The 24,377-nt window shown below is 40.1% G+C and overlaps 1 protein-coding gene across 2 annotated transcripts in view; it reads left to right on the top strand.

The window, feature by feature from the left end:
- Positions 1-24,377, top strand: part of pigg (phosphatidylinositol glycan anchor biosynthesis class G (EMM blood group)) — a 73,606-nt gene that overhangs the window by 31,053 nt on the left and 18,176 nt on the right. Inside the window, exons 9-11 of one of the 2 annotated variants that reach the window (XM_063876582.1) lie at positions 5,721-6,118; positions 12,711-12,902; positions 14,980-15,684. In XM_063876582.1, the coding sequence (XP_063732652.1) occupies positions 5,721-6,118; positions 12,711-12,902; positions 14,980-15,001 (612 nt within the window). In that variant the 3' untranslated portion in view covers positions 15,002-15,684. Of the gene's footprint in view, positions 1-5,720; positions 6,119-12,710; positions 12,903-14,979; positions 15,685-24,377 lie in introns of those variants that run through there. The other variant, XM_063876581.1, reaches the window with a different exon arrangement.

Below are 24,377 nucleotides of genomic sequence, written 5' to 3'. Positions count from 1 at the left end.
TGGCAATGACAGTTCAATACTGATGGACAGCAACATTTAGGGTCCGCTGGCCAACAAGTGGACTTTTGGGTCTTTGTTTTAAATGGTTTCTATCTTGAAGTCACGGTCAAAATTGAGACGGTCGCATTCAACGTGCTCTTTCCTCACTGGAAACATTTAAAATAAAGCACTATGCAGACACAGGCCCCTATGTTGACACAAATGAAAAGTACAAGGATCTTTTGTTGTTTAAAACACTGAATTTGAGAGTTATAGAGAATGAACATTTTTTCTAAATCTCCAGATTTTGACTGTTCATTCCCACAGAACAACAATGAGATGATTCTGTAACTGAAGCTGATACACTCAGTTCTGCTGCAGGTTCACTCTGTGTCCCAGAAGTCACAGGCTCCCGTTGTTTTTAAAATCCATTAAAACCAGCTCACATTTCCTGAAACACACTGCCGCATTGACGAGCATATTCCATCATTTGAAATGTGCGTGTGTTTTTTTTTTTTTTACGACTTTTAACCATCATATCAAAACTTTTCCAGTCCAGCGGGATCAAATCAGTCTGGATCATTGTTTGTCTACCACACCTTCATACCATAACCTCTATTATGGATTGATTTATTGCATGACGGTTGCATTAGACAGCATTATCTTTAGCTAGGTGAGCCTTGAAGTGGCAGCTGAGTGGTCAGTTATTATTTGACTGGGCCGTGTCAATTCCTGCTAGCTCTCCATAAACATTTATTGTATGGAAATAATTTACTGATGCACCTTTCAAAAATCTTTTGTACATTCTATTAGCTCAAATTTGTATAATCATCAACTTTAAATTGTTTCTTTTAGAATTAACCAAACTGAGCAGGACATTTTGAACTCTAATACAGTAAACTACCTAAATAAATGTATGTATTTACCTGAGCTTTATCCTTTTAATTAAATGACACAGAATTATGATGAATATGATGTAAACACATTGTTAAAAATAAACTTCAACTTAGCTTTTATATAACAAATATAGGCTATATTGTGATGAATTCTAGTTTTCACTATACTTATCGCCTTTTAAAGACACACTCAGAAAGTGTTTATGGATGTTTAAACTGAATACGAGGTTTAACGTATGGAAAGAGGTAACATGGAACTAAGTTACTGGTGCGATTATTAAATAACTAGAGATTTTGTTGAAAATGTCACTAACATTACATGGTTGATGGAAAAAGCAGTCAAACAAACAATTGGTGATAGGACTATACAGGGAGGGGGTCTAGAAATACAACCCTTGAGACTGCATTTCAGATGGTATTTGTAGATTGAATTAGTGTTATGGCTTGTTTATGTTAAATTATTTTCTGTGTTAAAGTATGACATGTTGAAATTCACCCTCAACAAATAAAAGCAATTGTCTGCGATGTTTAGATCGCTCCTCTAAATGTGGGCAATAAATCAGTATATTGGGACTAGTGACTCAGAAGGTGGAAGCGTTCAGTCTTTAGTGTTTGTTTAAATTGGCCAAAAATATGAATCCTCTTACTGCTGCATCTCTTTGCTCATTATAATTTATCTGTAAAGGTTATATCTCATTTCCCTTCTAAGAACTTTGCAAAGTGCTGATAGGGTAAAAAAAAAAAGTCAGGAGGAATCCACTCGGGCCATTAGGGTTGGGTGAAGGAATAAACTCCTGCATCTATACTCTGGAGCATGTGGAGGAAATATACTGTGGCTCGGGTTTCCTTGAAAAAGACTGTCGAATAGTTTTCTTTCACTTTGAATGTCACACAAATGTCGGAAGAATTTGCGCATAGCTCAGCTGGCGGGTAATGACTAGGCTTAGTAAAGTGTGCTTCATCATCCAGCAGGGGATTGTTGAGAAATCACCACACGTTTGCCCCAAGGGTAAACGACAAAAAGTTAGTCCACAACTTGTGAAGGTGAGCAAAAAGATAAACCCAATCTAACAACGAAAGCATGCAGTATACTTCAAGTGTTTGACCTTTCAGGATTCATTTGAGGAATGCCATGAAATTAAATGAATGAAATGTGTATTAAAGAAAAATTGCACCCACAGAATAATGTGTTCGATCCTAACTGGTAAATAAAATTTTTTAAATTATTCAGTGTGTTTTATAAAATATCACAGCAGTATGTATTAATGGATGACAACATGTAGCTGTAAATTGTCTTCAACTATAAAAGCTGTCACTTGATCTACAACTCTACTTCTTCTTCCGCCTAAGACTGACCGTATACTGCATACAGTAAAACTGTATTAGCATTTCCACTTCCTCACATTGACTTGCACTCAATGTTGGAATCAATTTCAAGATATCATTGATTACTTGAAAAGCAGTGGATTTTTTCCATATATTGCTCATATATCATGTTCCAAAAATAATGATTAAAGACAAACAATCGTCTCCTGTCTTCAAGACTAAAATCTTGTACCTCTGTAAGGAAATATAATTAGTAGACTCCTTGAATCCTCAAACTCATTTCTGACGAACTAATATAGATATGGAGATTATGAAATGAATCTGGTTAACACTATATTGGCCTTGGTATGGAATTTAAAGGGAGTCCTCTGAATGTCTTATGAGGTGAATTCAGATGTTGGCGAATTCACATTTATTTGGACAGTTCCCAGCGACCATGAACTTTACTTAAATGTTTCCAAATTAAAACTTAAAGGGAAAAGATTACGCAACAAAGTTCGAGAATGAAATAAGCGAAAGGGAAAAAAATGATTTAAAGTCAGGTAAAGTTTTGTCTTATTACAAAATCACTTAAGTAAGTTAAGATCAAAGTGCAAAACTGACCGTGCTTTGGCTTGACAAATGACTGCATTAAGGGCAGCATCCAAAGTTTTACGAGAGGTTTCCTGATTAGTTTCTCTTCTACAGGAAGATTAAGCACACTTTCAAACTCGCCACTTCAACGGAAATGTGATTAGAATTCCAGCTGAATTAATTTTAATAACCTAAAGGTGAGTGTACTTCCTTTAAAATGTGGTGTCTGTAAAGGAGGTGACAAGAAGGTGAATTTTAACCCTTTTAAAAATATATTAATTGAGTTTTTCCCAAGTTTTTAAGGAGCCTATAATATAGTAAAAAGCCCTCTTCCTTTTTTTTTTACTTTGGGAAAATATCTTTATTTCATGTTTTAAATCTTGAAAGTCCTATCACTGAAGGCTGAGTCCAAAATGGTTCACAACTGCGTGAAGGAGAGAAATGTTCAGCCGCCTGCCAGTAGTATATGATAAATCAAACACACACATTGGACCCAAGAATGTTTGAAGTATTTCTAAAGGTATGGCGACTTATTTGTCAGTTCCATAGTTCTTTTTGCCCAAAGTCATAGCAATACAATATTGGCTGGCATGGATGCAAAGATGAAACCAGAAATCACGCAAAATATTACACGTTGACAAAAATGATGATGATGTTTTGTGCTTTCTCATGGTGCACAGGAGGACTGGACTGGGTAAAGGAGTAAAATCCTTTATCCATCTCGCCACATTAGGATTCAGTTCAGGTTGTAAATGATAGATGTTATGCGCTGGACTATTTCTTGGTCAGGGCCATAGAGATTGGAACCAGTAAGTTCCTGGGGTTTCAGTGGATTGGAACAGTCCGCAGAACAGAAAACAAATTGTTCATACAGAGAAAATGTCCAAAATGTGGTCCTTGTCCAGTAGGGTTTTTTTAATTACTGCGAATCACAAAGCAGAAACTTGAATTACATTTAATTGGTTAAAGTTTTTTTGTTTTGGTCAACTTCCTTGAAATTAATGCATGAATACACTTTTTGTCTAGTGTTAGCATTAAACAATAAAAGGCAGACGTTTTAACCTATTTCAACATTAATGCTAATTATAGATCAAAGACAATCCCTAGGAACTGTAAAGGAAAACACCTTAAGTATTTTCCTTAGTCATGTGATTAAATTCAAATGTAGATTTGAGTATCATCAGCACATATGGTAATTATTGTTATTGTTTTGAAAAATCTGTCTTATCACTAGCATTTTTAAATCATACAAACGAGTGCTGAGCAGGGTTCCCTGTGGTACTCCACAGGTCATTCTGACATGCTTTGAAGTTAGAAATAATGTATTTATTTCTTTAAGGTTAGACCTGAATGTCATAATAGTACACGCAAGTTTAACCCAGTTTACAACAATAGGCAACTGTGTCAAAAAAAGCAGTAAGATCTAATAATACCCATCATTTGTGATATATTGTTAGGGATTGTAAGTCAAAAACTTACCTGTATAAATTGTATATCGTTAGAGTAATAATACTTTTATAGTGATACCGAGCTTCTCAGTTTTTACAAATGCTTCCTTTAAGTATTTCTTCCATGCATTTTGAAATCCATTTTTTATCTAAAATGAACTAAGAAGTTGTAGGCATGCGGGGCATCCTCCTACTCCTCTCAGTAATGTAAAGCTAATTCAGATTTTGAAAATGAACGGGCAGAGCCTCCTTGGATTCATTCCTGCAATATGTGTGGGACAAAGAACTATATTGGGTGATAATTTACTTTTAGACAGGTTATTTAATCTAGGACATGTTAAAAAAACTTTTAGACAAGAATTGTTATTGAACACATTTCAGAAAGAACAGCCTAGATACGCCTAATGTATGAAAATGTATGCAACCTACAAGCTGTGGACTCTACATTTGCAACAGTAGAGTGATGTTGTTCTCCTTTTTAGAAACACAAATACCAGAACTAAATATTCTTGTGTAAAGTGAGAGGTAGGAAAATCAAGTATGAAACAGAGTAATCCCACAGTGAACAGGTGCTAAAGCCTGCAGATAGTTTAAGTGCAGGCGCAGCCTCTCAGGATCATAGAGGTGAACTCTTAAGATGTGTCTGTATTTGTTTGTTTGGCTAAACTATTGGTGCTGAACTGATAAGTTGGCTGAACTTCACTTCAACTTTCTTTATATGCCATCATCAAACTAAATGCTTTGCATACAAGTACGTGATTGGCCCAAAAACATTTTTTTTAAATGGGATTCAAATATACATACTGTAAGTGATGACCAGAATTTATGAATGACAGCTCACGGTCACTCTCTGCTGCGCTATGGCCAAAGAAAAATGAAAAGACTGACTGAATCTTGTGTATGAGCAAAAAACAACAAAGGAAAAACCAACCTGAAGAATGTTTCATGTGAAGGATGTACAGTATGCATCCAACATTTGAGTTTGAGTATGTTGGTAAGATTATTAGGCAGATGTAAGTGGATCAAAACTGCTTTATTATTAAATACATAAATGTCACTGGATATGTTTTGTTTTTTTAATTGACATAAATCACCAAAGCAGTAGTTTGATCCAATTGATTATCCCATTGAGTTGAACCATTGTAACTTTAACTGGGGTTTGAAAATAGGCGCTGTTTGTTCGGTACAGATCCTCCCCAACAAAATATGATCATTTTAATATCCCTTTCTATGAAAATAAAGAATATTTCTGTAACAATTATCATTCTTCTCAATACCTTGAACCATATCGCTATTGCAAGATCAGCCAAAATACTTTCTAGCCCTAATCTCTACCAAAGTTATATTGGTCTCTAGCTTTTTGATTTATGAGACACTTCAACAGACAAGATCAAAATAATGCCTTTTTTTGACAGAAGCAACATATTAATGTTGTCTGCTCTGTACACTAACCACAACATTTATTTGACTGAAACAGCACTTTTGTTTTCTTCAACAGTCTCCATTGAGGAGCATTGGAAGTGAGTGGTCGCTGTCTGAGCTGGACGTCTTGCTGCTGGCCGGCACAGTAGGACACACTCTAAGCCTGGCAGCCAGCAGCTTCGTGGAGGAAGAGCACCAAACCTGGTACTTCCTGCTCAACACCCTCTGCCTCGCCGTCTTCCAGGACGTCTGCCGCAAGTACTTCAGAGAGCAGAGGGGCTCTGGAGACGAAGAAGAGTCTATCCTCCCTTCCAAAGACTGTCACCCCTCTCCCAAGGCAGAGATTTACTCAGAAAAGTGGCTAGCGTTAGCCACGCCGCCATTTACTCTGCTCTGCTGCCGACTGCTGCGCTCCCTCAACCAGACCGGGGTGCAGTGGGCTCATCTTCCCGACATGGGACACTGGCTCAACAGGTAGGGTTTACTGTTTCTCTTATGTTAATAATTCCAAAAAAAGATTAAAACATGCCGTTCATTTCATCATTTGTTTTGCCAGTGACTCATAATGTCTCTTGTCATGATAGTGATGCTGTTAACAGTCCCCACTAGGCAGTACCCTAGCCTTGATCTTTTTTCACACAGGTTGTCTCATTAAAACCTCTTTTTCAAGCAGGAGCTATGCAAAAGGAAACAAATACAGTGTGGCCATGAACAAAAAGAAATTCACAACAAACCCGTTTACCCACACAGCCCATTGGTTACAAAGTCAAGTTGAAATCTATTTAAAAATACTATTCCGATTAAATTGGACACAAAAAAGTCTTCATTTCACTGGAGACACAGCAGATTATTTTTAAAGTAGCATTTAAATGAAGTCTATAATAGAGAAACTTAAAGTATACAGAGATGTTTTTATAAAAAATCTCTTTGTATTTGTGAAGATAAGTTATTAAAACAATTTTCCAATTCTTGTTTGAATATACGGTCCGGAAAAGTTCAAATGTCTTGACAAAAAAACTGGATTTTGATCAGTGAGGAGGGATTGGATAGCTTCTGTTAGCTAGGCTTATTGAACCAAACTTATTTACCAGTACTAAACAGCTTGCACGCTAAGTTGGCTTGTAAAAGTTGGATGTTTTCAGGAGGCAGCTAAGAAGAAAAAATAGTCTTAACAGCAGCAGCTACCTGGCTGATTTTGAATTACTCTTGGCAGCTATGTGATTACTAAGAGGATCCCCAGGGAAAAGACACACTCTATGAATAGCAAAAAGGCCGAGTGGTTTGTTTTTCTATTTGTCTTTAGTACCTTTAAAGTAATGGAGTTCCCTTTTTAAACAACAAAAAAGAGCTGGATTTATAAAGTGATTATATTGGTGTTCAGATGCTTATCTTGAAGTATATTGGACACAAAACCCATAAGACAAGGCCGAATTATTACCCTTTTTGATGCAGATAGGTGGGAACATATAGATGACAGTAAAATATAGGTTTCTCAACTTTTCAACACAGCTGCAGAGAATACACGAGAATAGACTTCTTTCACTATTTTAAGTACCAACATTCAGCAATCTCACAGACATAAATTAATTGTAAAAAAAAAAGCAACCAATAAATAGCCTCCGCATGCTGGAATACAATTAATTGACAATTCTTTGTATCTTTCCACCTACACCAGTTCACTCCTTTTCTCTGGTGAGCATTGAAGGCCATTATGGGAAATATAGGAAATACTTCATGGGGCTCGTTGAGTGAAATATTTGAGGAAATTACACTTGACTGCAAAATAAGTCCCTGAACAATTTAGTGATCATTCATTGACATTTAGAAAGGTGTAAGGTGTTAACATTATATAAGTCTTTGCTCCTGACACTGAAACATTTTAAAGGGTGTTTTTCTGGCTGAGAAGCTGACAGGACCCTCCACTTAGCATTTCTTTTTAGAAAATTCAAGAAAGAAAAATAGCTTTCTGTGATTGCTCGGTTTGTAGAAAAACGGGGTGATTTCTCAGTAAAACCGACAGTTTCAGAGCCATTAATATTCCGTCAACAGCAGGGGGCAGGGGATTATGGTTTGTTCTTCAACATGCATCACATTGTGGAATAGAGATGTGGATTTTGACCTTTTCCCTGTCCAGCATTGCCCTTTCTTGCTACCTGCACTGCCTGTTGCTTGGATAATGAGACCTAGGTAGTGTTACGCCTCATCTTGTCTCAAAAGTACCTGACTTCCACCGCTGTCTGATCCAGAGAACGTCTAAATACACAGCTTCTATTCTACTCTGATATATGCCCTTTGAGGTCTTATTACCTGTGTGTGCTCGGTGGAAGTGTAATTTCAAGCTATATAGTCTGAAATCCAGTGAACAATTGGAGTTCTGTGCCTCTTTAAAGTTTAAACTACTGCTGGAGGATATGACTGTGTTTCATCTCATCAAAATGTTCTCTGTTGCTCAAAGTCTACAGTGCTTCAAGTGTTCCTCTTTCTGTATTGATTGATCAAATTACCTGATTCATCTTTGCTTATTTTGTTGAAAGATAAAGAATGTTAAAAAAAATACAAAATGAACAGTTTATTTGTTGTTCAGTGATTTTGTGCTATTCACTGAAACGCTACTGTTGTAACTATGGACAGCTGTAATGTTATACATGCAATTGTCCAAATCCCTTAGCTAGCACAGCTGAACATGAAGCAATTCAACATCACAAGATATAGCAAACGAGCTGATCTTAATTAATAGTGCAACAGCAAAAAGGCCTGCCCCGCGTCTGTCTTGCAGCTTTTTAATTTGTGAAGCTATCGCCTGCTTCTTGCCAGCATCCCCCCCTGCCCAAGGCCTGAAAATCTTCCCCTCCTAGAATTCAAAGCTTGTGTGCTGGCAGTGTAAACAGCTACATTTCCCAGGTGATCAAAGAAACCAGTCCTGGCAGCAGGGCAAACTGAGATATCGGCGGTTAGCATTTAGCGTTACTTTAGCAACCAGAAAACTCTCTTTCTATCAAGAAACTGTAAATCTTTGAGAGCCGAGGCAGAGCCATGAGAGTATCAGAGGGATAACTAGAAAAAATAAATCTCCATAAATATAATCCAGTTTTACCAAAATCACCTGAATGACGTAGAAGTTGCATAGTGTTAAAAGATGTAAAGAAGGGATATGCGGGACAGTGTTTTTGAGTTGATACATTTAAAGGTAAATGTTTTTTATCATTTTTGCACATAAAGGTTTAGGTGTATCCACCACACTCCATTATAGTATGCATGTTTGACCGCTGGTGCTGCCTGCCACATTGCATTACCAGTATCTGTAAATCAAAGGGGCCCAATTTGATTTCTTTTGCTTTTCAGACAGTTTGAGAAGAATAAACACCTTTTTGAACATTCAAGCATGGAAACGGTAGAAGCACCAAACACAATTATGAACCTGAAAATGAGCAGAATAGGGCCCCTTTAACAACATATTACCACACCAGTTTGTCACTTTTGTTGATTGTTATTAAGAAGAGGATTTATGACGCCTTTCCGAGAACCATCACCTTATCGTGGTGGAGAGGTTTGTGTGCCCTGATGAACCTGGGGGCTGTGTTGTCTGGAACCTTGTGTTCCTGGTAGGGTCTCCCATGGCAAATTGGTCTCAGGTAAGGGGCCAGACTAAGATTGGTTCAAAAAGACTCCATGAATAACACAATTGGAAGCGAGGAGACCCAGCCCGGAGGAAGCCGGGGTCCCCTTCTGGAGCCAGGCCCAGAAGGAGGACTCGTCAGCGAGCGTCTGGTGGGAGGGCTTGCCACGGAGCCTGGCCGAGCACAGCCCGAAAAAGCAACGTGGGCAACACCTCCGCTTCTCCTTCCCGCGGGCCCACCACCTACGGGAAACAACGATGGGGTCGGGTGCACTGCCAGAAGGGTGGCAGTGAAAGCAGAGGGTCTCGACGGACCAGACTCAGGCGACAGAAGTTGGCTTTGGGGACGTGGAATGTCACCTCTCTGGGGGGGAAGGAGCCGGAGCTTGTGCGGGAGGTGGAGCGTTACCAGTTGGATCTGGTGGGGCTCACCTCTACGCACAGCGTCGGCTCTGGAACCTTACTTCTGGATAAGGGTTGGACTCTATTCTTCTCCGGAGTTGCCCAAGGTGTGAGGCGCCGAGCGGGTGTGGGGATACTCACAAGCCCCCGGTTGAGTGCCGCTTTGTTGGAGTTTACCCCAGTGGACAAGAGGGTTGCCTCCCTACGCCTGCGGGTCATGGGGGGGAAAACTCTGACTGTTGTGTGTGCTTATGCACCAAACAGCAGTTCAGAGTATTCGGCCTTCTTGGAGACCCTGAAAGTCCTGTATGGGGCTCCTGAAGGGGACTCCTTAGTCTTGCTGGGAGACTTCAACGCACACGTGGGCAATGATGGAGACACTTAGAGGGGCGTGATTGGGAGGAACGGCCCCCCTGATCTGAACCGGAGTGGTGGTTTGCTACTGGACTTCTGTGCTAGTCATGGATTGACCATAACAAACACCATGTTCGAACATAAGGATGCTCATAAGTGTACGTGGTACCAGAGCACCCTAGGCAGAAGGTCCATGATCGATTTTGTTATCGTATCATCGGACCTGAGGCCGCATGTTTTGGACTCTCGGGTGAAGAGAGGGGCGGAGTTGTCAACTGATCACCATCTGGTGGTGAGTTGGGTCGAGTGGCAGGGGAAGCCTCTGGACAGACCTGGTAAGCCCAAACGTGTAATGCGGGTGAACTGGGAACGTCTGGAGGAGTCCCACGTCCAGGAGGCCTTCAACTCACACCTCCGGCGGAGCTTTTCAGGCATCCCTGTGGAGGCTGGGGACATTGAACCAGAGTGGGCGGTGTTCAAAGCCTCTATTGCCGAAGCTGCGGCAGGGAGCTGTGGTCTCAAGGTCTTAGGTGCCTCAAGGGGTGGTAACCCTCAAACCTCCTGGTGAACACCGGTGGTCAGGGAAGCCGTCCGACTGAAGAAGGAGGCCTTCCGGGATATGTTATCCCTGGGTACTCCTGATGCAGTTGCAAGGTATCGACAGGCCCGAAGGGCAGCAGCCTCAGCCGTGGCCGAGGCAAAGCAGCGGGTGTGGGAGAAGTTCGGAGAAGCCATGGAGAAGGACTTTCGGTCGGCACCAAAGTTGTTCTGGAAAACCATCCGACACCTCAGGAGGGGGAAGCAGGGTACCATCCAAGCTGTGTACAGTAAGGATGTGGCGCTGTTGACCTCAACTGATAGTGTGTTAGGGCGGTGGAAGGAACACTTTGAGGAACTCCTGAATCCGACAACTCCGCCCTCTATGTTAGAGGCGGAGCTGGAGTATGAAGGGGGATCAATTCCAATCTCACGGGGGGAAGTCACTGAGGTAGTTAAACAGCTCCACAGTGGCAAAGCCCCGGGGGTGGATGAGATCCGCCCAGAAATGCGGAAGGCTCTGGGTGTTGAGGGACTGTCATGGTTGACACGTCTGATCAACATTGCGTGGAAGTCGGAAACAGTACCGAAGGAGTGGCAGACAGGGGTGGTGGTTCCTCTCTTTAAAAAGGTGGATCAGAGGGTGTGTGCCAATTACAGAGGCATCACATTACTCAGCCTCCCCGGGAAAGTTTACTCTAAGGTGCTGGAAAGGGTCCGGCCGATTGTCGAACCTCAGATTGAAGCGGAACAATGTGGTTTTCGTCCTGGTCGTGGAACGACGGACCAGCTTTTCACTCTCGCAAGGATCCTGGAGGGGGCCTGGGAGTACGCTCATCCGGTCTACATGTGCTTTGTGGATTTGGAGAAGGCGTATGACCGGGTTCCCAGGGAGATACTGTGGGAGGTGCTGCGGGAGTATGGGGTGAGGGGGTCTCTGCTCAGGGCCGTCCAATCTCTGTACTCTCAAAGCGAGAGCTGTGTCCGGGTCGTCGGACCGATTTCCGGTGAGGGTTGGCCTCCGCCAGGGCTGCGCTTTGTCACCAATCCTGTTTGTGATATTCATGAAAAAGATTTCGAGGCGAAGTCGTGGGGGAGGGGGTTTGCAGTTCGGTGGGCTAAGGATTGCCCCACTGCTTTTTGCAGATGATGTGGTCCTAATGGCTTCATTGGTCTGTGACCTTCAGCACTCACTGGATCGGTTCGCGGCCGAGTGTGAAGCGGCTGGGATGAGGATCAGCTCCAAATCTGAGGCCATGGTTCTCAGCAGGAAACTGATGGATTGTCCACTCCAGGTAGGGAATGAAGCCTTACCCCAAGTGAAGGAGTTCAAGTATCTCGGGGTCTTGTTCTCGAGTGAGGGAACAATGGAGCGCGAGATGGGCCGGGGAATCGCAGCAGCAGGAGCGGTACTGCAGTCGCTTTACCGCGCCGTTGTGACGAAAAGAGAGCTGAGCCAGAAGGCAAAGCTCTCTGTCTACCGGGCCATCTTCGTTCCTACCCTCACCTATGGTCATGAAGGATGGGTCATGACCGAAAGAACGAGATCGCGGATACAAGCGGCCGCAATGGGATTTCTCCGCAGGGTGGCTGGCATCTCCCTTAGGGATAAGGTGAGAAGTTCAGTCATCCGGGAGGGACTCGGAGTAGAACCGCTGCTCCTTCGCGTTGAAAGGAGCCAGTTGAGGTGGTTTGGGCACCTAGTGACGATGCCACCTGGGCGCCTCCCTAGGGAGGTGTTCCAGGCACGTCCAGCTGGGAAGAGACCGAGGGGTAGACCTAGGACCAGATGGAGGGATTATATCTCTTCGCTGGCCTGGGAGCGCCTTGGAATCCCCCAGTCAGAGCTGGTTGATGTGGCCAGGGAAAGAGAAGTTTGGGGCTCTCTGCTGGAGCTGTTACCTCCGCGACCCTGACGGAAAAGCGGGAGAAGATGGATGGATTTATGACAACTCTGATATTCGACAGGCTAACCGCTACATACCGTTTTTCCCATCACTTTTATTCAGGGCCTAAAGTTGGACTGACAGAGACACCATTCTTACAGTTATATTTTAGGGGGGAAAGGTCACATAACATTGCTTTAAATGAACTCCATATCAGACTACAGCCTTTTCTTCACCCCGTGCCTTTCTGCTTCTTTGTTATGTTTTCCAGCTCTGAACACAGGACCGTCCTCTCCCTGCTGGCTGCTTTCTGTTTGGTTTTTGTCTACCTCCTGGTTCAAAGACGATGCTCATGGGTTTCCAAGGTTGCCCTCGCCTTTGGACTTTTGGGTGTCTACAGCTACCGAGCAGCTGTCGGCAACGTCTTGTTTCCCTGGCAACACTCTGGCCGAACTACATCCAAGTAAGTTTTTTTGCAAACCCCTATGATCGTGATTTCATTCGCTCTACCAGTCGGCAATTTGCTGTCCCCTGTTAGTGGGATTTACAGTGCAGGGTGAGCGTGGAGGCTGCAGTGCTGCAAGTGTCATTAGGCACGAACACCCGCATCTCTTAAACTCTGGTGATTAACTGCTGTACAGTTTTTTATTTCCTGACATCTAACATCAGTAAATCTCTCAAACCTAGTGTACCAGCAAGTCCTGAATCAAAAATTCTGGCAGCATATTCAATTAATTACACTAAAATGCGAGACACACACTCTGACGGTGGATTTAAATTAACACTTGGTATCAGTGGTATAAACAGAATGGTACGGTTTTTATTTCCTCCTCCAACACAAGTTTCACCCTCCCCTTCTGTCGTCTGTAAGTGATGAAAACAAAGTCACATTCACTCGCAACACTGAGAACAAAGCCAGCTCATTAGAGCACAGATTGAGCAGAGATAGTAAAGAGTTACTAAAAAGTAGAGTACTAAATAAAAGCTTTTGTAAATTTGCTTTTTATATGGCTTGATCATGAGTTTTTGTTTTGTCCCCATGACAAAAATGCAAAACAATGCATTGCACTCCATTGTTCAGAAGTTACAACAAAGTGTTGAATGTCCAACTCTTTGGTTGCTGACTATAAATACCTGCAAAATTAAAGGGTTTCCCATCAGCTGTTTTATTGTTTAGTTTAAGCATTAATGCATTGTAAACCTAAAGTACTTCCATCAAGTTGAAGGTATAAAAGTCTTTCAGTTTCCTTTTCACCCTCTTTTTAGTCATTCTATAGAAACACTGGTTTTGAATAATAATAATAAAACAAATGTATTTGTGTAGCGCTTTTCATTCTCTAGGTGAAGCTCACAAATTAAAACAGAGAGAAATTCAATTCAGGTTAAACTTTAAACCTTTTTGCACACATGCAGCATAAAAACCTAATATAACAATTCATGGAGGTAAAAAATGCATGATAATAGAAAAGTACAATGAAATCAATAGTGATCCGAAAGTTCACAACAGATAGCCCTCTCAGTAAAACAAAGGAAGACACAAGACAAAACAAATAAATGCAATGAAATATTAAAAAGGATTAAATAAATAATATAATATATAATAAAAAAGGGGGATGTCGCTACATAAAGCGAATCCAACAACAATAAAGAATTCTCTGCCTGCCAACACACTAAACTAGGATAGTAAACATCGTGAATATGTTATAGGTGAGACGGGAAAAATCATATTAAATTGATCAATTCTTTGACAGATCTGGGTTAGAATTGAAGATTATCCCTGAGAAGACTGAACACATTTGTACTGATGTAAAATGCAAATGCTTTAACATTAAGACATTAAACTATGTGATCTACTGCTGGATGATAAGGATGTTGCTTTTCTCAGCTTTTGTGAGAAAAAAAAAGCTCTAATCTCAATTCCTATATTGTTATTGAGTTCCTCCTGCTATCTTTTAAAGATAAATGCTGAGAGGAGTTGGGATTTCTTAGAGCTGCTGCTGCACTGCAACCCTTGCGGTGAACACCTGAGTGAAGGAATCTCCTCTCCCAGCCCCTCAAACTTTAATCAAACACACAAGTTTCATAATCACATTCATTTTACACAACATATGACATAACAGTTGATGCATAGCTCGACCCTCCCCTTTTCAGTGCACCTGAGACAATCTGTTGCGTCCTTGAACTCACTGTGAATAATGCAAAATCATGTTTAACGTGGGCTTTAAAAAATGCATGATTATCCTTGAAGATTGATGCCTCTTCGCACTGCATACCCAGAACCCTTTAGCGCAATCTATATGTAATAGCTGTTGTTAGCATTGTCCAAAAAGAGGGGAAATCGACAATCTTGCAGCTCCTAAGTGTGGTAATTTTTCATTCTGCAGACTGTAGCTTGGCACAGAGTTATCTCCCACTAACCCCCCGTCAGAAAATAATGAGTGTGCAGGGCTGCACACAGTCTTCCTGTCTAGATTTCCTGACCTTCCTTCATCTACCACCGGTACCTGGCCTTCCCTAACCTTTCCTGTTCTCCTTGGCAGTCTCTCCTACTTCCTCAGCTAATTAAAATCTCAACCTCTCACCCTCACCCGTACAAAGACACCTGACTAATGCCATGCAGGGACCCCTGGCTCCTTTTGACGAACTGCATGATTGACAAGGTTGCCGTTGATCCAGTCCTTCAGCTTTTTCTTCAACAAGTTGATCATTACGGCGCTCCACCTCAAGGATGTGTTTTGGACCTGTGAATTCCTTGCCAAATATATTTTAGCAAACACAAACTTTTAGTCTTGAACAGTGACAATGACATACAGTCCATCCCAGGTGCTATACTCTGATTGCCTGGCGAGGAGAAGCTATATCTGTGCTTTGACTTGAGTGTAGACTGGCATCCATCTGCTGAGTTTATTCAAAGAATAATGATGATTTCTCATGGGCTGGATATATTGATGTATATGATTTGGCTTATGTTAAGGACAATGTATTCAAATGTATGGTTATTTGGGTAGAAGTATTCAGATCTCCTACTCAATAAAAATAACTAAGATGTAAAAATACTGGATTATGATTAGTGATGCTTTAATGGGTCTTTCACTAATGATGAAGGTGTGTACTGCAGCTGGACATCTTAACCGTTAATTATATGTTTATTTATTGGTTGATTTTGTATTTTGTATTAGCTAAGAATCTGAAAAGTTACCTAAGTTGTCAAATAAATGTAGTGGAGTAAAAAGTCTATAATTTGCCTACAAAATGTAGTAGGGTAGTATAAAGAAGCAGAAAATGACAATTAAAGTACCTTAACATTGTATTTTAAGAGGACATCTAATGTTATTTTTTCTGATACTGCCTGCATCACCTCTTTTAACCCTCTGTCTGAAACCAGAGTCCAGTCTGCTCTGATTGGTTAGCTGGCCAGCGCTATTGTGATTCGACAACCATTTAGTGATGTCCCACCCCTTAGCCTACAAAGTGTTACAGCGTTAGCCAATAGAAGCGCAAGTGTTACATTGTGATGTGAGTATGTTACGGAAGTAAGTAAAGGAGTACAATGGAAGTGTTTCAGGCAGGGGGGGAGTGTGTGGGAGAGAAACTCCCTCTGGAGGTAACACTGGGATTTTAGCCTTTGCAGACCATTTACATACACACACACCTATATTACACACTACAGGAAAGGGGAAACCCCAAAAAGCTGTATAGTGCCTCTTTAAATACAGAGTTGAGTACTTAGTTACATTCTACCATTAGTTAATTAAGATGGAATATTAAGAGCACTTTCTCTTTCTCTAGAATGAAAAAGCCAAGATGTTGCATTTTCACTACTGCATTTTCCCCTTCGCAACATAATGTACGTGTTAAAAGGAGTGTCTTTGTTTAGTTAAAGGCTGGTGTTGCTGGGGTTACTTTCTCTGTGTTTTCTATCAGAGTAAAGCCCCCTGACAACTCCCTGGTTCCCTCCTCGCCTTCCCTTTGTGCCAACTGCCTAATTGCGATGTTGCATCTTTCAAAATGGCTAATGGGGTTGAGAAACGCCAACGCTGCTCCCTTTAAACGGTTCAAAGAGTTACTGTGAATACAGTTTTTCTCTCTCTGTCTTTTTCTCTCCCTCTCTCTCGCGCACACCCTTCCTTATGGACTAAAAATAGTCAGCCAGTCAACTGACAGGGCAAAGATATGCATCCCGCATTATTTTTATTATATATCGAGAGGATCACTGATTATGACCCAAGCATTATTAACAAATTACAAACAGACTTGTTAAAAGAAGCGATTGAGGTAACAGGAAAGGCTGAAGCCAATCACATTTTCTAAACAAGTGATCAAAAAGTAAATAGCTCGACATCAAAGAATCCGGCTGAAGGCCAAGTCTGTCTAAGCCTCTATACATCAGAGCCAAAGTTTCCGTCATCTCTGTCCTCTTTCTTTTGCATTTATGGCATATATTATACCAAATATAAAGCCACAAGAAGCATTGCAAACGTCTCTTTTCATCTCTTGAGTGTGTATGTGCTTCACACCTGCACAAAACATGACCCATTTTATCATGTACCGCTTTATCTAGACAGCCACTGTTGTGCAGGTTCCCAATTTAAAAATATTCATGCATACCGATCTCGCTTAAAAATGGAAATGTATTCAAACTCGTCTCAAAACACCTGTGAACCCCTGCCATACACACACGCAGACAGACACATACTCACACACAGAATTCATCTCTCAGTTTTATTACCCAAGAGGTAAACTATTTTATAACCCTGTTTCAAAGGCAATTCTGTATTGGTGGAAAATATCATTGGTAACATTTAACACATCCTTATTCTCGGCTGACGTTAAGCATTGTTTATAAAAGTGCTTTAGTGTGTACTTTATCTTTCTTTAATGCCACTATTTCAGAAAAAATGCTTATTTGTTTTTAATCTAACATAAAGCTAAAAACACTTGAGACATAATCACACACTACCAGCACTATAGCAAGCATTGATCTATGGGAGCCTTTGGCGGACCAAGGCCGCAGCCACACTGGTAGGTTTTTGTTTTACAACTTTTAGCTACCAAAGTCTTTCTGAAAATGCCTGACATGTTGGCAGAACATCAAAATTCCCTTTGCATTTTTTGCTGTCAAGGGAAACTTGACCGCATTGAAATGTTATTGCAATTTGGGGCAATGCTTTCCATTCCAACATTTGAACACTGTTGACTATTGTAGCTATATGTACAAGAACATATTAAATTGCATTAATTAAATTTAAATAACACTTATTATTGTCAAACATTGGGCAGCGTTGGTTTCGATAACAAGAGGTCTAAAGTAGGGGAAATCCCGAATTGTCGACTATTCAAAATGCTTAATTGTTGTGGGAAAATGTGTTGATCATTTCATTTTATTCTCACTAAAATGGGTGCTGGATGTCTAAGTCCACATATAATTACTAAGTCATCCCAACAAATAAGGACAGTAAAGCCTGTTTTGGTGTAAATATCAGCCTATGAATATATCAGGATTTTGCCTAAACCGAGTAACTCTTACTGTCGGCGTGCGCCCTCATACCAAAATGCAGATTTTCAAATAAATAGGGTATGGATGCCCGGTGGGTATGCCAGTGGACGAGTGGCAGGCAGCAGGCTTATACTGAAACTGTGATTTATTAATTAGATCGTTGTCCTTTTTTCTGTAAAGGAAGTAAAGAAACTGTAACTTGGATGTAATTGTTGTATAAGGTTCAATATATGACTCAGCAGCTTTAAGATATAAAGAAACTATCATTTTTGACTCTTTGCTCTGATGCATTATTTTGGCTGGAAAGTGGGCGGGGCCGTAATTTTGTCCGGAAGTGACGTTAGCGCCCTCATGTTATATTTTCCCAGAAAAAACCCTGAATATTGTAAACTTTTTTTTTTTAAATAACGTTTAAAAATGTTGCAAACTATTGAGTCAACGTGTGAATAAATCAGGATTGAAGTTGAACTATCCACAGCATCTTAGCGATAGCCTCAGGAATAAATAACAACAATATAATGTTACTTTTTCAAAATCAAAGAACCAGAATCAGAGCACTTGGACAAAAATGTAGCACTTACAGACTGGAAATGCTATAGGTTACATTTTCATTAATTCAGTCTGCCAAATGCTTCTATACTGATCCAGTGGTTTGTAGTGTAACTAGCCGTTTTGTCAGTAACCATTGTTTCAAAGTCTGCCACTTTGTCCCAGTGGCATTTTAATAGTTGTGACTTTGACATGCAGAGATTTATCCCACAGAAAGACCACGGCTCAGACAAAGTGGGCCGTCCCTCCTCATCCTCAGGCGTCTGCTGCAAAGCTTCCTTGGCAGTGAATTACTTGTTTTGGCTGATTTAATGTAAGTGTTCGCTCGATGCAGGTGATTGATGAAGGGGATATAGCAAACATGTTGAGGGGATTGGTCGTAGTCTTACCTTTTCTTATTGACTCTCTGGAACACCAACGCTTGTTTCCAAGGTAACATTGAATCCAGGCAGCTCCTCTGTACCACGGCTTGACAGGCTACAATTTTCTGTCCACTGCTACTATGAACATCACAAACTGCAGCAGATAAGATCAGATTGATTCAACTGATCGAGTTTTCTCACAGAGCAAGCTGGGGGATTCCCTGAGGTTAAAAAATCCTGAGACAAAAAACTGACATTTCCCTCTATAACATGTAATATTTATGACTTAATAAGCACCGATCAAAGTTCAGTGTTTTAACAACCATCCAATAGTGTTAAATAGGGAAAGTTTAATAATGTATAACCTGTGGCATCACTTTTTACCAATTGATTTCCACTTACTTCCAACCAGTGAGAAGATAACACACAGACCAATGTAGAATAACTTACATCTTAAGTTTATGTAGGACCCCATCCGTCATAATAAGGAGCTGGTGCATAAGATTGCTAAATTCCGATAAAGTTTAGAGTGGATACTTAAAACTAACTGGAACTTAGTTTTAAGTTTCTACTGGAAATAAAGTAATACATGGCGCATAGACACACTTTTCCTATGTAGTCAACAGACAGAATCCATTAATCTGAAAAAACATGTTAATTTAATTCCACATTAATACAAAAAAAAAAAGAGGTAGGATCAATAAAATCTCATGAAAGATCAAATATAATCACCCCAGTAGACAGTGGTGAAGACTAAAGAATTGATGGTTGTAATTACACTAGATACTTTTATTTGGGTTCTGGCACACGATCTGTACATGTGATAGAGTGCGATGCATAATGTATTGCCTGGTTACTATTTCATTATTACGATATACCAAACCATGCCATAAAATCCAAAATTGCTATTTCCCGAACCCAAAATAAGTTCCCTATTAAAACAATCCTGAGCCTTTGCAATGCTTAACGTCCTCTGAATAAAGTCACAATAAAGTGTTAGGTATGAAAGCAATACCAGTCAGTGTGGGAGTATTGCTGTTTGCTACATAATGTATTTCAGTAGAGTCATTTTTGATGTACCTGACTGGATATACTTCGATCCATTGATTAATGACTACATTGCAGAATCTGCTTTAATGAATGTTTAATGACCCGCCTAATCTAATTAATCTGACAGTGGTACTCGCTTGAAAGATTTATTTAATGTTTCAAGGCTCAAATTCTCCTGTCCACACGTAATCTCAACAAAAATGCCAAAAATAACGAAATAAACTCTTACCCATTGTTCTTCGTGATAAATGTGCTCTGCTGGAGACACAGCTGAACACTATTATCATCTCGACAACTTTGACCTCTTCTTTGTTATTGTTCTGGAATAAGACTGCTGCGACCTTGGTGTTTGCTCGGCGGTCTGAACAGCAGAATTCTAAAGGCCAAACGGACGACTTTTACAAACTCCTACGTACAAAATGACAAAATTGTTTCTGAAAATGTTTGTTTTCTAATACTAATGACTTAACTACTACACCGTCTGTCATCTGGAACTAAATCTCCCATTAGACAGAAGATCAAAAACGTGTCGCAGTGTGCCATCTTCACTTGTTAGAAAAATTGAATTACGTAATCCCTCTTTTTAATGACTTTTTTTTAAGTATGACATGAAAAGTTCAGGAATCTAATCTGTACAAAGCTGTGCTGTGTGGTGTACTACAATCAAGAGACCCTTGAAATAACTGCAGCCACTTTGGTGGGCCTGCAATCGGGGAAATGGCGTAAACAGCAAATAGCCTTTTATTGCTCAGACATGGAGGAGGGATTTCTGTTTTAGAAATCTCAAAGCAACAAGATTCCTTTCCATTTTTTCCTGCTTTCTTTTTGGAAAGCATCGCATTAAAGAGGCCCTGTTATGCTTTTTGGGATATTCCATTTCCTGTAGTGTATTATTTAGGTTTTAGTGCATGTAAATGGTCTGCAAACGATAAAATCCTGACATTTCCTCCAGAGGGAGTTTCTCTCCCACACACTCCCCCCCCCGCCTGAAATGTCTTGATTGGACTCCTTTGTTTAATTCTGTAACATAGTGACATCACTGCGTTAAACTTGCATTTCTATTGGTTGGCGCTCCAACTGGTGTTAATTTGGTCAACAAAAACTATGACGAAAAATGTTCGTCAATGACCTTTTTAACATGACTGAGACGATGACGAGCTAGAGATTTTTTATGATAAAAACTATGACGAAATGTATGTATCTGACATTCAAAATGCAGGATATTTTATTTTCCCCTTCCGGCTTCTGGTTCAATAACCCACTTTGTCCAAATAAGGAAAATAGACAAGCTCTTCTCTTGGAGGCCGTTGTATTCATTAAAACCTGTTACACATATGCATATACCCATATATTATTGTTGCTGTTCCGTTCACTTCTCAAGACACATACACGCTCGCTCTACCATGCACACACACACATGCAGCGCCGCACCTCTCTCTCTCTCTCTCTTAATGGGGTAGGCGCTCTGCCTCTGTATGACCCTTATAGCAGAACACCAGATATTACACTAAGTGTTAAGAGAGTGAAATGTTGCTTTACGAATTTCAACATTGATACTGTCACCTTGATTCCAATTTCAGACACCTGTATTTGCCTAACTGAATTAGTTTATAGAGAGAAACCTTTTTGACTAAAAGTTGGCTAAAATTTAATGATTTTTCATCGACTAAAACTATGAAGGATAAAAAGGACTAAAATGTGACAAATTAATAACCATTTTCGTCTAAAGACTAAGACTAGGACTAAATCTAAAATAGCTGCCAAAATTAACACTGGCTCTAACACACTTTAAGTGATAGGCTAAGAGCGGGACATTTCTGAGCGGTTGACTAATCACAACAGAGCCGGCCAACCAACCTGCAGCACAGTATGAGAAGAATAAAGCACATTTCTAACATTAAAGCATGTAAACTTGTCACAGTAGCATCGCAAAATACAAATATGAGTCTGAAAATATATGACTTTAAGACAATGGCAACATAGAGCGTGGTACTTTTTGTAAACACAGACATAACGCATATTGTAATTTTATCTTTTTTTTTTTACATCCTAGCACAGGAGTTAACAACTAAGCCCGGCAGCTGGAATCCATCACTGTCCTCGCATAAAATCAAACCAGCCCAGGATTTCCCCCCTTTCCTTTGCATAAAATAATGATGAATACAACCCCTGCCACATTGTTCGGGGAGTTGTGAATAATAAAGAATAGTGCTGTATGGAGCATATTACCCTGTTCCTTTCCTACGCTGGAACAGGTTCCCACAAAACACACTGATTAATAATACATGTCCAATACTTGCTTAACTCCTTTAGGGTCAGCTATTATCCTGTCGTATTTTTCTGCCTTGACTTCATTCTGCTGCAACGTCCCTTTACCTCGTGTCAGCGCTCTCTTGAGAAGAAAGGTGTTTGCAATGTCATGATTGTGACCAAAATATTTTTGTAAAAGCTTTTGAGCCATTGTAGTTTGGAAAGATGACCAGAAGCTACTTTAAATAATGATGTGGGGTCCTGGGATCAATAGTAAAAGTAATAAAAAGTATTGTATTCTTAATGCCTGGGTTAATCTCCTCATGTTTGCTAAGAATATAATTAAAAGTCTCAGTTTCCTCAGGCTGTAATTCCTTTAAAGAAGCATTGATTTCCCAAACTTCATTAGCTCTTAATGCTCTTTTCCCCCCTTCATTTGTACTGAAATAGAATAAAACCATTTATCACCTTAGCTCTTACCACTCTTTTATTTTCTGTTTTCTTTGTCTTAAGGTCTAATTCTCTTATTCCTCCATTTTGGACATATATTAATGAATGTAAGTTAATTATAAAGCAGATATTAAGGAGTAAAAAAAAGGGTTTTATTGAAGTTTCTGTGAGTTAAAGAAAAAGATGAGATGTAAATTAAACTAAATTAATTGCCTACATAATCGAAAGCACTTTTCCTTTTAAAGCTTCAATTTGGGACCTTTTGAGCATATAAATTATTGATGGTTGGAAAATGATTTTTTGTCAAGTAAGCCTTTTAGAAGAAGAGCCTTGTTTAACCTTGTAGTAGCTTCAGCTTTTAGAACCAGATTTACAGGGCAGTCATTATGGGCCTTACTCGTTGTTAAGTATGCAGTAAATCTTGCTGACGTGAATTTAAAGCTTATGTAGCTTACTGTTCATCCGTCAAACTATTAAAGATAGAACGTCCTGTGTCCTAAACGTATCATGTTAATTGTGTGGGGCAAAAGAGGTTAAGTCATCGAGAATCATTTTGGATCTAACCAACCAGAGCTAAGAAACCAGGAACAGTTGTGTGACAAAAGAAAGACAATCAGTTTCAAATCAGCAAACTGAAGTGGGACAAACCTACTGGAAAATAAGGCCCAGTTCCGAACCCCCACACACTTCCACTTCGTGGCGCAGTGAACTCCATCTGTAGTCTCACTCTCAGCTGAATGAGGCTTCTTCTTTAAGGTGAAGGTTGTAAATAAAGTGGAAAGCTTTGAGACAAACTCCTCTCTCTCCAACAGGAACTGTCGTACATTTTTTGTGACAATGGTTTTAAAGTCAGCATCTTTCAGACAAAAAATATTAAATGATAATTATGATAAACTCCCCCAAATCTTAAGTGACATTTCCTTTTTGGTACATTTCTTTTTGTTTTCACATCTGATGTTAATGAGCTGCTTGGTTTTTGCAACAGTCTGCCGTACACAGATTTATAATCTATGAAACAAAGTCAAAAAATAAAAATAATATCAATACAATGTAACCTTCAAGTTAACATCAACTTGACATTATAACATTTCTTTAACTTTGCACAGTTCATTAGCAAATGTTTCCTCGGAACTATTTGTTAACAGCATGTTTCATGACGGGACATAAACACCGTTAGTTTTGCAGACTTGTCTTTGGAGGCCTCGATAACCCACTCCCAGTCCCTACTAATTGGCTTGGACCCTTTACGTGAACGCGCAAATGAAGTGGGTAGGGGGTAGGGTGTATGGGTTGGTTTGAATTGACCCTAAAGCTCATTCACATGATACAAAATTTTGTATTTCTATTGTTACATTAGGCTACTAACAGCTGTCATCTGATGTGTTGCATGTCAAAAGCTCAGCATTAAACGAGGTCGTAGTTAAAATTCTTTAAACTTTAACGACAGGATGTGCGACGCCGGAGGACGCTTCCTCCATAGAAACACAATGGCAGCGCCAGCGGAGAGACACTGTTACCTTGTCATGCGAAAGCAGCTCAAGGGTGAGCCGCGCTTCAAAGAGTTTTCTGATTTGTGTCAGAATTTAACCTATAATTGAAAGAAGTTTGTAATATTCACAACTCCTGTAAACAGTAACTCGAATGAATTATTTGTCCTAAATTAAAGTGACAGTAACCCTTATCCTTGTGAGTGTATAAGGAGGAAAAGCAGTCAAACTGATTTCTATAGTAAGATGGTCTAAAAGAATCCAAGAAACTTCTCATCTAAATTTAACAGGAT

The sequence above is a fragment of the Eleginops maclovinus genome, chromosome 23 (assembly GCF_036324505.1).
Source record: "Eleginops maclovinus isolate JMC-PN-2008 ecotype Puerto Natales chromosome 23, JC_Emac_rtc_rv5, whole genome shotgun sequence".
NCBI lineage: Eukaryota > Metazoa > Chordata > Actinopteri > Perciformes > Eleginopidae > Eleginops > Eleginops maclovinus.
Note: the sequence above shows the minus strand (reverse complement) of the source record. Positions and strands in the feature narration are given on the sequence as shown.